This window comes from Mandrillus leucophaeus, unplaced genomic scaffold (genome assembly GCF_000951045.1).
Source record: "Mandrillus leucophaeus isolate KB7577 unplaced genomic scaffold, Mleu.le_1.0 Scaffold241, whole genome shotgun sequence".
NCBI lineage: Eukaryota > Metazoa > Chordata > Mammalia > Primates > Cercopithecidae > Mandrillus > Mandrillus leucophaeus.
This window is the reverse complement of record NW_012102488.1, coordinates 1064558-1080821: the sequence shown is the minus strand read 5'-3', so window position 1 is coordinate 1080821 and position 16264 is coordinate 1064558. Positions and strand designations below refer to the sequence as shown.

Sequence of the window (16264 nt, the reverse complement as noted above, 5' to 3'; positions counted from 1 at the left end):
TGAGACTTTGCTGAAGTTGCTTATCAGCTTAAGGAGATTTTGGGCTGAGACGATGGAGTTTTCTAAATATACAATCATGTCATCTGCAAACAGGGATAATTTGACTTTGTCTTTTCCTAATTGAATACCCTTTATTTCTTTCTCCTGCCTGATTGCCCTGGCCACAACTTCCAACACTATGTTGAATAGGAGTGGTGAGAGAGGGCATCCCTGTCTTGTGCCAGTTTTCAAAGGGATTGCTTCTAGTTTTTACTCATTCAGTGAGATATTGGCTGTGGGTTTGTCATAAATAGCTCTTATTATTTTGAGATACATTCCATCAGTATCGAATTTATTGAGCGTTTTTAGCATGAAGTGCTGTTGAATTTTGTCAAAGGCCTTTTCTGCATCTATTGAGATAATCATGTGGTTTTTATCTTTGGTTCTGTTTATATGCTGGTTTACGTTTATTGATTTGTGTATGTTGAACCAGCCTTGCATCCCAGAGATGAAGCCCACTTTATCGTGGTGAATAAGCTTTTTGATGTAGTGCTGGATTTGGTTTGCCAATATTTTATTGAGGATTTTTGCATGAATGTTCTTCAGGGAGATTGGTCTAAAATTCTCTTTTTTTGTTGTGTCTCTGCCTGACTTTGGTATCAGGATGATGCTGGCCTCATAAAATGAGTTAGGGAGGATTCCCTCTTTTTCTGTTGGGTATAGTTTCAGAAGGAATGGTACCAGCTCCTCTTTGTACCTGTAGTAGAATTCGACTATGAATCTGTCTGGTCCTGGACTTTTTTGGTTGGTAGGCTATTAATTGCCTCAATTTCAGAGCCTGTTATTGGTCTATTCAGGGATTCAACTTCTTCCTAGTTTAGTCTTGGGAGGGTTTATATGCTATAAAACTATACAGTTTTATAGCATATTTTGAAATTAGTATAAATTCTCCAACTTCATTGTTCTTTTTCAAAGTTGCCTTTCCATATAAATTTTAGTTTCAGCTTATCAGTTTCTGCAAGATAGCTTGCAGGATTCTGATAGGAAGTGTATTGAATCTATAGGTCAGTTTAGGGAGATTGACATCTTTACATTATTGTATATTACAGTCCATGAATGTGATGTTTCTCTCTGTTTAGATCTCCTTTAATTTCTGACAACAAGGTTTTGTAGTTTTTTGCATATAGGTCTTGCAATTCTTTTTAAAATTTATTCCTAAGTACTCTTTAAAGCTGCTGTAAATGGAATTGTTTTCTTTGGTTCATTTTTGGATTTTTCTTGCTAGTATATGGAAGTACAGTAGATTTTAATTTATTTCATTCTACAACTGTGTTTTTTATGACCTTGTTAAACTTGCTTACAGATGTTCCTTAACTTACGATGGAGTTAAGTCCTTATAAACTCATCGTAAAGTCAAAAAGCTGTAAATTGAATGATTATAAGTTGGGGACTGTCTGTATTAGTTTGGGTAGTTTTTTAATTATTATTATTTTTATTCTTTAGTACTTTTTATACATAAAGGCTCATGGCATCTGTGAATAAAGTTTGTTTTAGTTCTCTATTTCTAATGTGGATGCCTTTAATTTATTTTTTTTCTTTTTGCCCTCTTGCACTGGTTCACTCCTTGTATTTAATGTTCAGTGGAAGTTGTGATATTGGGTGTCCTTGTTTTGTCCTCAATCTTAGTGGGAAAGCATTTGGTCTTTCACCACTATGTATGATCTTTGCTGTAGATTTTTGATAAAGTTTATAGATTGAGGAAGTTTCTTTCTATTTCTAGTTTGTTGAGAGCTTTTAACATGAATGGACTTTGAATTTGGTGAAATCCTTCTTTTTGTGGGTCCATTAAGATAACTATGGGTTTTACTCTTTATTTTATTAATATGGTATGTTACATTAATTTTTGCATATTAAAATAACCTTGTATTCCTGGGTTAATTCCTGCTTTGTCATGATATATAATAGTTTTTATATGTTGTTGGCTTCTTGCCAAGGGCATGTTCATGAGGGGTATTTATCTGTAGTTTTCTTGTGATGTTTTCGTCTGGCTTTTGTGTTATGGCGATTCTGGCCTTACGGAATGTAAGGGGAAGTATTCTTTCCTGCTCTATTTGAGAAACCATTTCCATAGGATTGGTATTATTTCTTTCTAAATGTTTGGGTGAGTTTACCAGTAAAGCCATCAGGGCTTGGGTTTTTCTTTGTGGGAAGATTTTAAATTACCAGTTAAGTTTTTTTCCCCTTGTTTTTGGTCTATTGAGATTTTTCTATATCTGCTGGAATCAGCTTTGATAATTCATGTCTTCCTAGGAATTTGTCTTTTTCATCTTAAGTGATCTCACTTATTATAAAGTTCTTGGCCGGGCGCGGTGGCTCACGTCTGTAATCCCAGCACTTTGGGAGGCCAAGGCGGGTAGATCATGAGGTCAAGAGATCGAGACCATCCTGGCCAACATGGTGAAACCCCATCTCTACTAAAAATACAAAAATTAGCTACTATTTACATGGTATGTCTTCTGTTCTTATACCCTCATCCTTTTTGTGTTTTTGTATCTCATATCTGTCTCTTGTAGGCTGTACATAGTTGAGTTTTACTTTTCTATCTGGTTTGCTAATTTCTGCCTTTTGATTGGAATGTTTAGTCAATTCTCATTTGATGTAATTTTTGGTATGACTGAATTTATGTCCGCCATTTTGATACTTGTTTTCTATATGTCTCAAGTCTTTTTTGTTCTCCTTTACCTTTTGTTTTTATTAAACCACTTTTTGTTGTATTATTTTCTTCATTATTTAAAAATTATATTATTTTAGTTACTTTAATAGTTGCTTTTTGGATTATAGTATTCATCTTGACTTATATTCTACTTTAGGATAAAACTAAATTAATTTTGTTAAAATAGAACAACTTTGTACCAAAGTTCTGGCCTCCTCTTTCATTCTTCCCCTTGCGTTACTATTTTCACATATCTTACATATAAATGTCATAAATGAAACATTAATCTTATAAATTATTTCTTTATACAGTTCTATATTTTTAAAAGAACTAAGATAATAAAAGAGAAAATATATTTATACATTGTGTGTGTGTGTGTGTGTGTTAACAGTTTGTTTCTTTTTATTTATTCTAATTTGTTATACTTTAAATTCTGGGATACATGAGGGGAGTGGTGAGGAAAGCTGGCTATGCATGCTGTGTGAATTAAAATAGAAGGATGCTACTTGTCTCACCATTTCAGTATGTAGATTTTCACTTAAACTTCCTGTTTTCAGTGTATTATCTCACCTCCAATTTGCCTTCTGTCCTGAATGCAGGTCCTTTTGTTCAGCCCCTCTAGGGAGTAATCTCTTCATCTTCTGCTGGCGTGGGGAGATTTGGAGACCTGCTGTATTTTAAGGCTTTCCAAGTCTGCTTATTTTTATCCTCAACCTTTATCCCTTCCCTCATAAGTGAATAGTTTTTTTCAATTGCTGAACTCTTAATGGAATTTTGCTAGTAGAGTCACCTTGCTTATTAGTTTCCCTCTGAAAGCTTAGGTTTCAGCTTTCTCAGGATTGCTTCTCAGCTTTTGAAATATTGATGTCCATTTTTTGTGATTATTTCCTCTTCTTTGTTTTTGTGAGTTTATGCCTTTTCTATTCTTTTTTGTGGTTTAATTGTGTTTTTGGAAGGGAATAGAGATAAATATAGTTTTCAACAGCCATATTCAAATGACAGTCTTTGAGCTAATGCTTAAACCCATGCCTGGGTCCAGAAGTCCATTTCATAACTGATCATCTCTATTGTTTACCAAACGTTTAATTAGCAATATACCTGGGATTTAGTAGGCACTCTAAGAAGAATATTTTTTTTAAAAATAATAGCCCTTTAGACTGTATAAGCCTATGTGTCCTAATTGTATTTTTGAGCCTCATGAGATTTGTTACTTTAAGCAGTTGAGTTTATAATTTTTACTGTCTTCTTACAGAGACAGGGAAGAACGATTGGCAGCACTCACAGCTGCTCAACAAGAAGCTATGGAAGAGTTACAGAAAAAAATTCAGCTCAAGGTAAGGATATTACATATTTTTAAACTGAAATTTTAGGGCTTGCAGTGTAGCATGAGATCAACATTTTGTAGAGCAAAAATTGAATTAATTTATATTCTAAATCTTTGCACAGCAAAGTTTATATGATTTCGCTATGATCATTCTAACTCAATATCTGGAAACTAAGTTTACTTTGATATGGTAGAGCCATTGAGGAAAAAAATTTAAGGAAGTTTATTTAACATTTCCTGTTTTTACTAAGCAATTTGTTTTTTTTTTTTTTTTGAGACGGAGTCTCGCTCTGTCGCCCAGGCGGGAGTGCAGTGGCCGGATCTCAGCTCACTGCAAGCTCCGCCTCCCGGGTTTAGGCCATTCTCCTGCCTCAGCCTCCCGAGTAGCTGAGACTACAGGCGCCCGCCACCTCTCCCGGCTAGTTTTTTGTATTTTTTAGTAGAGACGGGGTTTCACCGTGTTAGCCAGGATGGTCTCGATCTCCTAATCTCGTGATCCGCCCGTCTCGGCCTCCCAAGGTGCTGGGATTACAGGCTTGAGCCACCGCGCCCGGCCAGCAATTTGTTAATGACTTGAAGGCATTACTGGTAGGCTTCTTATATTCATAGGTTTTAATCACTCAAAAGTAAATTAAAAGATGTTTCTTATGATTTGCTTCACTTGATTTCAGTGCTTATGAATTGCATAATCGTAGCTTGGGAGATTATGATAAACTGATATTTTCTAGAAAATTTTTAGTATTACTACAACCTGTAGGCAGTCTCTAACAGTATGAATGTTTCATATTATGTCACAGTTATTTACATGCTGGCTCCTCACAGAGATAGTAAAACCCTTAAGTTAGAAGACCGTATTTTACTATTTGTATAGTCCTAGAAATTTATCATTCATTTAAATTTATTGTAGCAGGTATTTATTGAGCCTTGTGGTAGGCAGGGTAATGCAGAGATAAGGCATGGTTCTAATTTTTAAGGAACTCTTCATTTACTTTAAATTCAGGTGCTAAGTACATAACCTCCACATAGAGAGAGGCATACATGAAATGCTGTGGAAGCACAGAAGAGGACACTTAGTCTAACATGAGGAGTGTCAGAGGTCAGGGAAGTGATTTTTAAAGAACACTTCTGAGCTGAATCTTGAAAGGAGGATGAGTAAAATAGATAGGTAGGTGGGATGCCATCCTAGCCATATGAAATAGATGAGTGTAAGGACAAAGGTCTGAAATAGTGTTTTCCCCCCAGGATTGTCACTGGAGGTATAAAAATGGAGTAGGTTATAGGAGTGGTCATGATGGACCTTGCTTGCTGTATGGATAAGCATGTGCTTTACCTATAGGTTAACATTTCCCATGGTGGGTTCCAGGAAGTGGTTCTCAAAAATATGTTATTGGCAAATAATTTGTAAGTTGATGCCTACTAAAAGCTAGGTGTATTGAGTCATAGATCACAGTGATGTACTGGAAGTTCTGTAAAGTTCTACATTAAAAACCTGTTTAGCTTTAGTTTACTGTTTTTCAAATTTATTTGACCATGGAACCTGTTCTGTAAAACACCTATTAATATCTATCCTGGAGCACACTTTAATAAACATTACTGTTCATGTGGGTGATATTAAAGGGCTTTGTGTAAAGCTTTGTCTTCAGTGTGTAAGTTGCCATACAAACGACATTCTCCTATAATTTTTGAAGTTTTAATGGAAATATTATTTTTCCGAGTTCTCACCATAATTTGAATAATTTTTGAAATTCTTGCACTTTGACTTCATCTACAGCATGATGAAAGTATTCGAAGGCACATGGAACAGATTGAACAAAGAAAAGAAAAAGCTGCTGAGCTAAGCAGTGGGCGACATGCAAATACTGATTATGCCCCCAAACTGACCCCTTATGAAAGAAAGAAGCAGTGTTCTCTCTGCAATGTGCTGGTAAGTTGTTATTATCAATATTGTAATGATACAGTTTACTTCTAAAGTTTATGAAACCATGGAAATATATTCTTCCAGTCTTTTAAAACTTATGCTAAGGCAGGAGAGATGTGGCAACTCACGCCTGTAATTTCAGCACTTTAGGAGTCCAAGGTGGGCGGATCATTTGAGGCCAGGAGTTCAAAACCAGCCTTGCCAACATGGTGAAACCCCGTCTCTACTGAAAATACAAAAAATTAGCTGGGCATGGCGGTGCATGTCTATAATCCCAGGTACTCAGGAGGCTGAGGCATGAGAATCCTTTGAACCCAGGAGGCGGAGGTTGCAGTGAGCCAAGATTGTGCCACTGCACTCCAGCCTGGGCGACAAAGCAAGACTCTGTTTCAAAAAATAAAATAAAACTCATGCTAAGGCATCTGCTGAGTGACCTGGATTTCTTTCATGATTCTGAATGAAACATCAGCATTTCGGAATAGCAGTAAAAGTGCTAAAGAATATAGTTACTATTAAAATGGATGATTACCTGCTTAATGTGATAGCCCAAGTCAATATTTTTGGGGTACTAGGTCTAAAAAAAGAAAACAACATTTTCACTGCTGAGACTTGAATCTTCAAACTTAGAGGAAATAATTTCCTCTTAGGCTGACTATAGCATGTCTTTTTTTTTTTGGAGACAAGTATCGCTTTGTCACCCAGGCTGGATTGCAGTGGCGCGATCTTGGCTCACTGCAACCTCCGCCTCCCGGGTTCCTCCTGGTTCTCCTGCCTCAGCCTCCTGAGTCTTTTTTTTAACCATTTGTCTTCTAGAGAATTCTCAGAATTATGTTTGAGGAAACTATTTTTAAGACTAATATGTAAATACTAGGTAGATCTCAACTCACATATCATATACTGGACTGAATGTGTAGTGTTTAAAATTCATATAATGTTACATTGATTACATTGCTTTGATTTTATGCTTTTAGATCTCTTCGGAGGTATATCTTTTTAGCCATGTTAAAGGGAGAAAACACCAGCAAGCTGTGAGAGAGAATAGCAGCATCCAGGGGCGTGAACTTTCAGATGAAGAAGTGGTAAACTTTATTTTTGTTCATTTACAGTTGTTTATTGAGTACCCAATATGTGCTGTTTTATTATAAAAAATTCCATGTTTGTATTTATTTCTATGATTATTTAAAACTAAATTTAGCACTTAATAGCTACTATAATATAGTGTACAAATGTGTCATTATTTTAGTGTATATATTAATTTAACAAGAAAGATAGAAACAAGAATTTAATGCTGTTATTTACATAATTTCAGTATAAGGAAAGGTTATGGTATATTGATATTTTAATAATGCAGGAAAATAATTACTCAGTGACATGCCACATTTCTTGGAAAACAGTTAACCACAAAAATTTCACTTAAGAGGATAATTTTGGATCAGTATACCATTGAGAAGCTTTTGGAAATTCATTATTTCTTCACACATAATTATTGTCAACATGGAATTTACATTTGTATAAATATATATATGAATATTTTTCATTTAACTCTTTTTGAAACTTGGATGACATAGCTAGATAATCTGTGAATTTGCTGTCCTGTTTATTATAGTAAATTTTTAAAACTACTCAAGAATAAGAAATTCATGTTTGTTAAGCAACTCTTAAGCCATCCAGGAAAAGTTTTTGTGGGTTCTTTGAGGGCAGGTCCCTTTATGTAGGTGCATGTGTATATTTAACTTTTTTTTTTTTAGGTATGGCATTCATTAGTCAAGAACACAAATCTCAAGTATATAGCTGATGAATTTTTACATATGTATAAACTGATATAAAACCACCCAGATCATAATATAGACCATTTGTTGTACCCTTTGGGTTCCTCTTATGCCCCCTCCTAGTTGTGTCCCCAAAAGTTAACTACTATGAATTTTTGCATCATTATTTACTCTTGCCTATCCTTGAATTTCATATAAATGGTATCATACAGTATGTATTCTTTTGTGCCTGACTTCATACATTCATACTTAAGCCTGTGAAATTGATCCCTATTGTCTATGTGAAGCTGTAGTTATTTTTCTTAGCTTTATGTCAGTGCCTTCCTATGTACCATCAGGAACACATCTGTAGTTGAATAGTATTTGGTTTACCGACTTGTTAAAATAAGGGAAAACAGGAAGAGCCAAGATGGCTGACTAGATGCAGCCAGGAAGAGCATCTCTCCCACCCAGAGACCATACCATCAAGAAGGCTAGCACGCTCCGAGCAGATCTTCTAAGGAAGGCATTGAGATTAGAGGGAGGGAAGGCCCACCCTGAGCTGAAGCTGCAGGAGAAAGTGGGGAATGCCGCCTGGCTTTGCAGAGCACCAGGACTCTCTCCTGAGGAAGAGGTGGCTAACTAAGCAAGGAGTGACCCACTCTCATCACAGACCTCTGGAATCCTAGCTGCAGGAGACCCCATGACTCCCACGGACCTTTGAGCTGACAGGGAGAATTGCTTGGAGAGGTGGCAGGGACTGGAGTCCAGCTTGCGAAGAGCCCAGAGGGTTTGACACAGGAACAGCTGCTGTGGAGGGCAGCCAGAGATGCTCAATCCCCAAGTCTCACTGTGTTCCCCTAGGTGGCTTTGGTCATTGTTGTCTGTCAGATCTGCACACAGCAGTGCTGTCTTGACAGTGGAACAGGGCCGGTATGATCTGAGCACCCTGGTCTGATGGCATCTCCCAGGGTCCCTGCCTGGCCATGCCTTCTTGCAGTGCAGACTTGGATGCCCAAACGAGGTGCTTCTAGGTGGCTGCCACCATAGCTCCTATCCCAGGAGACCCTGCCTGACCATCAGAGAGCTTCTGCAGATGGGCCCCTGCTGGCACGCAGCTACCCATAGCCTCTCCCCACCACTTTCTGGCAGCTGCATGGACTTTGCCACCACGCTGCTACTGGCACTGGTGCAGGTGTGGACTCTTGCCACTGCACTGCCATCACCAGTGTGCAAATACGTGTTCACACCCTACCAAGTGCAATTGCATGCATGCGGAACCTGTGACTGCTAGCCTGTGCACTTGGACCTGATACCACTGTGCTGATGAAGTGATTTTGCCAGCGCCTGCCATTGAAGTATTGTTGCCAGCGGACAGGGAACACCTTAGCCACTCTAGTGCAGCAAGTGCTTAACCTTGAGGTTCCAAACCGTGGGCCTGGTCTCATTCCCCTGGGGCATGCAGTCTAGCACTGCTGAAGTCATCCAGAAACAAAGCCAGTTCACTGAATGCAGTGTATACTACAGTCAAACCCTTAAGGGCATCAAAGAATATAAAAACAAAAAGCCTTATCCAAAGGACAGCAATTTCAAAGATGAAAGGAACATCCTTTCATGTTAAAAACCCTCAACAAACTAGGAATTGAAGGAACATAGCTCAAAACAATAAGAGCCATCTATGACAAACCCACAGCCAACGTCATACTGGAGGAGCAAAAACTAGAAGCATTCCCCTTGAGAACTGGAATGAGACAAGGATTTCCACTCTCACCACTCCTTTTCAGCATAGTACTGGAAGGCCTAGCCAGAGCAGTCAGGCAAGAGAAAGAATCAGAGGCATCCAAATAGCATGAAAAAAGTGAAACTCTCTCCCTTTGCAGATTGTACAGTTCTATACCTGGAAAACCTCAAAGGGTCTGCTCAAAAGCTCCTAGATCTGATAAACAACTTCAGTGAGGTTTCAGGACACAAAACGAATGTACAAAAATCAGTAGCGTTTCTACACAGCAACAACATCAAAGCTGAGAGCCAAATCAAGAACTCAGTCTCATTCAAATTAGCTACAAAAAGAATAAAAAAGCTACAAAAAGAATAAAAAAGCTACAAAAAAAATAAAAAAGCTAAACAGGGAGGTGAAAGATCTCTACAGATGAGAATTACAAAATACTGCTCAAAAATATCAGAGATAACGCAAACAAATGCAAAAATGTTCCCTGCTCATGGATAGGAAGAGTCAGTATTGTTAACATGGGCATACGGCCCAAAGCAATTTGCAGATTCAGTGCTATTCCTATCAAACTACCAATGACATTCTTCACAGAATTAGAAAAAACTCTTCTAAAATTCATATAGAACCAAAAAAGATAGCCCAGTCTGAGCTCACTTTTTTTGTGATTTTTTAACTTGGAAGAATTTTGCCTTTCAAGTTTTAACCACTTTGATGACTCTAAACTCCAGATTCTGTCTCCTCAGCTCACTAAGACTGCTACTCTGCTTGCATTATGCTCCCATGCCAGAAATTGGCATAAACCCTGAAGGAAGTATCCAGAATGAATGTACAGCTAATTTTATGTGCTTGCCTTTTTTTAGGCATCATAGTCTTTCAAGTCCTGTGTTGGCTTTTGTTCCTTTCAAATAGTCGCTTTGTGTATTTTGTGCAACTTTTGGCGTTGGATTAGTCCAGTACAAGCCAGTTCACGGTAGCTAGAATTAAGTCTCCAGTGTTTGAGTCCTGCATATTCATGTTTGATATAATGCTTGACATATAGTTAAGGTTATTTATAAATTTCCATTGAGTTGAATCGAAATGAAAAGTTTATGCAGAGTGGCTTGAAGGTATCATTGGAGTAGACCTCTCAATTTCACCTTTGTAAATTCTGAGTACTTTTAATATAAGTGAAATGGAATGTGGAACTAATAATCTAGTTTACCTCAGATAATTTTCTGCCTTTTACTCAAATTGTGTAAGTATTGTAAGAGAGAATAGTATGGAGTTTTTTATTACTTAAATCTTTCATGATTACCCCCATTTTCTACATGAGTTTTCTGTTTAGAACTATAGTCACGTATTTGTGTACTCTACTTTGAAAAAAACCTTAATTGCCTCAATTACTTGTAATAATTCCCATTGTAAAGGATGTTCTTTCCTTTATAAAAATTATTTGCGGCCAGGCGCGGTGACTCATACCTGTAATCCCAGCATTTTGGGAGACTGAGGCAAGTGGCTCACCTGAGGTCAGGAGTTCAAGACTAGCCTGGCTGACATGGTGAAACGCTGTCTCTACTAAAAATACAAAAATTAGCTGGGCGTGGATGTATGCCTGTAATCCCAGCTACTTTGGAGGCTGAGGCAGAAGAATTGCTTGAACCCAGAAGGTGGAGGTTGCAAGTGAGCCGAGTTCATGCCATTGCACTCCAGCCTGGGTGACAGAGTGAGACTCGATATCAAAAAAAAAAATTACTTGTAGTTAATTTCCATTAATAAAACAGCTAAAAATATTATTTAATTTACAAAAAATCATTTTTTTCTGGAATATGGTATTAAGTAAACTGAAATATAAATTTCACATGTTTTTATTTCAATGAGAAAAGGTTAGAAGCAAATAATAGGATTCACACACTTTGGAAGAAAAATGTGCAATATTATCTGATTTTTGTAGCCATAGCAGTCTTATGTTTAGCTATTATGATTTGAGATTTGAATGATGTGTTCATTTTGTGTACTGTTTCAGTTTGAATGAATTAAATTTTCTTAAAGTTCTTATTTAATTCATGTCGTTATTCTTGGTTATAGCCTCTTCTTCCTGAAAACAGATGTATAATATAGCATATGAATTATGTGATATAAAAAGGCTATTTTCTGTTACTATCATGGAAGTTCAGTTTTTTAATCAGTAGAGGGTATCTATAGTACACATACTTGTTCTACTTAAAGTTATTACTTGTCATCTATGATGTCTTTATATTATATACACCTTTTCTGTGACCTTTCTTCTTTGACATGTAAGATTTTATTTATATTACCTCTGACCTAATAAAATTGTACCTTTGACCTTATGAACTTAACATCTCAGATAACTTACTCTTGATCTTTGACACATTTTGTTTTAAGCCTGTTCAACATAATAGGTCACTGCTGAGTAAGAAAGCTTTATTATTTTGTGTTTTTATTGTAATTTGGGCAGTTTTTCTAGTGTTTCTTGAGACTTAACAAAAGGGACTATGTTTGATGTTTATGTTTGATTTTTTTTCTCATTCATCTTAGAATTCAAATGATTAAAAAGGTGATTTTTAAAGGTCAAAAATGGGTACTAGTTTTAAATATATTCTAAAATTTAACTTTTTACATGCATTGCTAAATAAATCAATGAAGTATTATTTTTAGTATTTGATATCTTTGTGGTCCCGTTTTCACATTATCTAAAGAAGCTGCTAGGATCTTTTCTAGAAGTTGCTTGAAGTACATTTAGTTGTATATGTAGAATGAATTTAAAAAGATATTTTTTCCATTTTAAATCAGTGTATTTCTATGTTTGTGAGATTCCATTAGCTTCAAACGCATGTAAATTGTACAAACTCTTTTAGTTACCCTGTATACTTATAGAAAAAAATAATAATTTTCATTTGACTCCTGAAAGATATGAATAGGACCTTCCTGAAGGATCTTAAATTAACTGTAATGTATTGGATGTTTACAACCATATGTGATTTTACAAATAGCATTATTAGTTTCCGTGGACAATATATGCCAACTAGGTGATTGAAGAGAAAATAAATTTTAAATTAGGAAAATAAAGAAATTTTAAATTAGCAAAAACATAAAGACATCACTGTATTTAATGAAAGGTAAACTGACTGTTTCGGCCAGGGTGTGCCTGGCAATGAGATCAAAAGAAGTGGCAAGATGTTTCCCAGAATTATGATAGTCTGGGAAATAAAAGATAATTCCATATAGACCCATTTATTTCCTTACTTGGCTTGCCTTTGTAGAAGAAGTATTCACTATCATTTTATAATCACATTATGAAACATCTTATTTGCCTTTCAATAGGAAATCAAGTCGAATGAGCAAACTAGAAGTAATTTAAATTAAATCTTCAGTTTTTTTTTCCCATCAAATACCTTAGGGTTAGTAAGTTTAAGACAATTTGAGAAATGATTTTAAAACATATTGTCCTTTCTTTTAAGGCATAGCTTTCATTGACTTGATTTTTCTCCTTAATAGTATAGGAAAATTTTTATAGGGGTATGTGTGTGCGTGTGTGTGTGTGTGTGTGTGTGTGTAAGTAAATGTATATGTATTCAGTATATAATGCACACACATATATAGCTGATTATTAATTTATATAGTCTAAGTTTTCACACTGTGATATGCAGAGAATATGTGGCTCTATATCTGTGACTGATTTATTGATCTTCTTTATTTAGTTGAAGGAAAATTTTTAGATTCCACTTATTAGGTCGAGGAAAAATATTTAAGTAAACGGTTTTTTTTTTTTTTTTTTTTCTTTTTTCAAGATGGAGTCTTGGTCCGTCGCTCAGGCTGGAGTGAAGTTGCTTGATCTTGGCTCACTGCAACCTCTGTCTCCTGGGTTCAAGCAATTCTCCTGTCTCAGCCTCCCAGGTAGCTGGGACTACAGGCGCCTGCCACCACACTGGCTAATTTTTGTATTTTTTTTAGTGGAGGTGGGGTTTTACCATGTCAGCCAGGCTGGTCTCAAACTCTTGACCTCAGGTGATCCACCCACCTCGGCCTCCCAAAGTGCTGGGATTACAGGTATGAACCACCACGCCTGACCACAAATAATTTTTAAAAAGGAAAGAATACAAACTTGCTTTTTAGAGTTTTAGAATTAACTCAAAAGAGAACAATTAATAATTAAGTTGACTCTTAACAGATTTTTAGCTGTGTTAGTCAAGGTGTAAAATTCGGAGTGCAAAGTGACCTTAGAGTTACACTAGTAGCTAGTTTGGTAACTTGGCGTTTTAAACTGAATGAAATTAAGACTTTGTTTTACCCTGTTACTTTCTAATTTGCAGTTTTAATTTAATCGATTTATAGTTTTTATAAATATGTTTTATCATATTAAAGAAGGTCCTTTTTTATCTCTAATTTTATAAGATCTTAAAAATAATAAATTGTTATTAATTTGGGTTGAACTTTTTCTCCATCTTATGATTGCTTTTCTCCTTTAATTATAGCAAGAAGTATTTTCTGGGCAAAATTGCAAAATTCTTTTTTCAATTTGTTTATGTGATATATTAATATATTAACTTAATTTGGTCATGATTTTAAAAGTACATAGTTAAATTTGTTTTTGAAATATCTTATTATTTTTCTTTCTCAAGATTGTATCATCTTCATATATAAACTGACTAGATTTTCCTGTTGTGTTTTTATTACTGGGAACATGTTGCATAAAATAGAAATTGTCTCTTCCTTAAAGGTTTTGTTTAATATATCTATAAAATTATATGTTCCTCTATGTGTTTTTTGGGAAAAATTTGTTTTCTGTGGTAAAATACACAAAACTTAATATATGCCATCTTAACTATTTTTCCAACTTTATTAAGGTATAGTTGACAAAAATTGTGTATATTCAATTGTATACATTCAGTGTATACAACATAATGATATGTATATTAATGCAAACACTGTGTACTGATTGCCGCAATTAGTTGTGTTTCTATACACTAACAATGAACTTTCTGAAAAAGAAATTAATAAAATTATCTCATTCATAATAGCATCAAAAAGTAGAATATTTTGGAGTAAATTTAACCAAGGAGGTAAAAAGTCTTTTCACTGAAAACTGTAAGATACTGATGAGAGAAATTGAAGAAGATATAAATAAATGAAGATATCCTGTGTTCATGGATTGGAAGAATTGGTACTGTTAAAGTGTCCGTACTCTCCAAAGCAATGTATAGATTCAGTGTAATCGCCATCAAAATTTCAATGACATTTTTAATAGAAGTAGAAAAAACCTCCTAAAATTTGTATGGAATGACAAAAAAATCTGAGTAGCCAACGCAATCCTGAGAAAGAACAAAGCTGGAGGCATTACACTCCCTGATTTCAAAGTAAAATACAAAGCGATAGTTACCATCTTAACCCTTTTTAAGTATCTATTATAGTTTAGTGTCATTAAGTTCATTCACATTGTTATGCTACCGTCACCACTGTTAATCCACAGAACTCTTTTCATCTTGAACATCTGAAAATCTGTGCCCATTAAACATTAATATTCCATTCCCGCCTCCCTCCGGACCCTGGCGATCACTATTATAATTTCTTGTTTTTCATGGCCCTGTCAGTTTTGAGGAGTGCTGGGTGAGGCATTTTGCAGAATATCTCTCATTTGGGTTCGCCTGATGACTGAAGTAGGTTTATAGATTTTTTTCTCATGATTACCCTGGGTTATATGTTTTTGATGGGAATACCATAGAGTTGAAATGTCCTTTAGGCACATCATATCAAAGATACATACAATTATAACTTATTTCTTGCCACAGTAGTGTTTGCAATGTTTCTTCACTGGGAAGTGACTATTTTTTCTTTTCCATACCTTGGAAGCAGGTTTCAAGGGATTGGGATACCTGTGGGAGGGATTAGGTTTCAGCTTCCGGAGGAGGACTATCTATATATAATTTTCGGAATCCTTTTGTTAAGGAAGGTTTGCCCATATTCCTTATTTATTTATTCATCTTTTATATCAGATATAATTTTTTTTACTTTGAGTTATATTCTAGTATACATTATCTTACTGCTAATACTGTTCCAGATTTGGTGATTACGAACTCTTTCAATCAGTTTTTGTGTCTTTTTGCCATTGCCCTGTTTAGTTTTTTTTTAACACTTCTTTACTGGCATTTTATAATCTTGTAAGCAGCAGCCTTATCTGGTATTCTTTCTTTTCTAGCCCTGGAATCAGCCACTTCTCCAAGGAGCTCTGTTTTTTTTTTGTTTTCAAGGATAACACTTAGAAAACAAGACCTAGATATAAGGGGTGCTCATTATTAACTGAGGTGTCACTGCTTCTAGGCCCTCAGGTTTAGAAGCCATTTTTAGGGGGAGGCTTTTCTCTACCATATCAGTTTCTTCTGTGTTCATTGTCTTTTAAGATTTTCCAGATATTCTTGAGTCAATAATTGATATCTTCTTAGAAGATTACTTTCTTAGATTAGATTTTCTAATTTATTTTAATAAAAGTATATACACATAGTAAGCCTCTTTGAAATCATTAAAATCTGTTTTCTATTTTCTGATTTCAATATTTTACACTTTCTTTTTGCCTTAAACTTGCTAATGGTTTTTAAAATTTTTCTTCTTTCTACCTTTTTTCAGTCTCTTTCTCTTTCCTTCCCTCTACCCCGTCTCAATTGAATGATTAATTTGTTTTTATTTGTTCTTGTTTTAAGACATGTTATTTAATGCCACATATTTCCTTTGATTGAAGACAGTTTGAATTTAATTTTTTTTTTCCTTTTTAAGAAAGAAGCATTTGGGTCGGGCGCGGTGGCTCACGCCTGTAATCCCAGCACTTTGAAAGGCCAAGGTGGGCGAATCACGAGGTCAGGAG

The 16264-nt window shown here is 35.5% G+C and overlaps 1 protein-coding gene across 1 annotated transcript in view; it reads left to right on the top strand.

Moving 5' to 3' along the window:
* Positions 1-16264, top strand: part of SCAPER (S-phase cyclin A-associated protein in the ER) — a 605860-nt gene that overhangs the window by 217815 nt on the left and 371781 nt on the right. The window contains exons 18-20 of the mRNA XM_011982670.1: positions 3945-4026; positions 5788-5940; positions 6906-7013. Of these exons, the coding sequence (XP_011838060.1) occupies positions 3945-4026; positions 5788-5940; positions 6906-7013 (343 nt within the window). The remainder of the gene's footprint in view (positions 1-3944; positions 4027-5787; positions 5941-6905; positions 7014-16264) is intronic.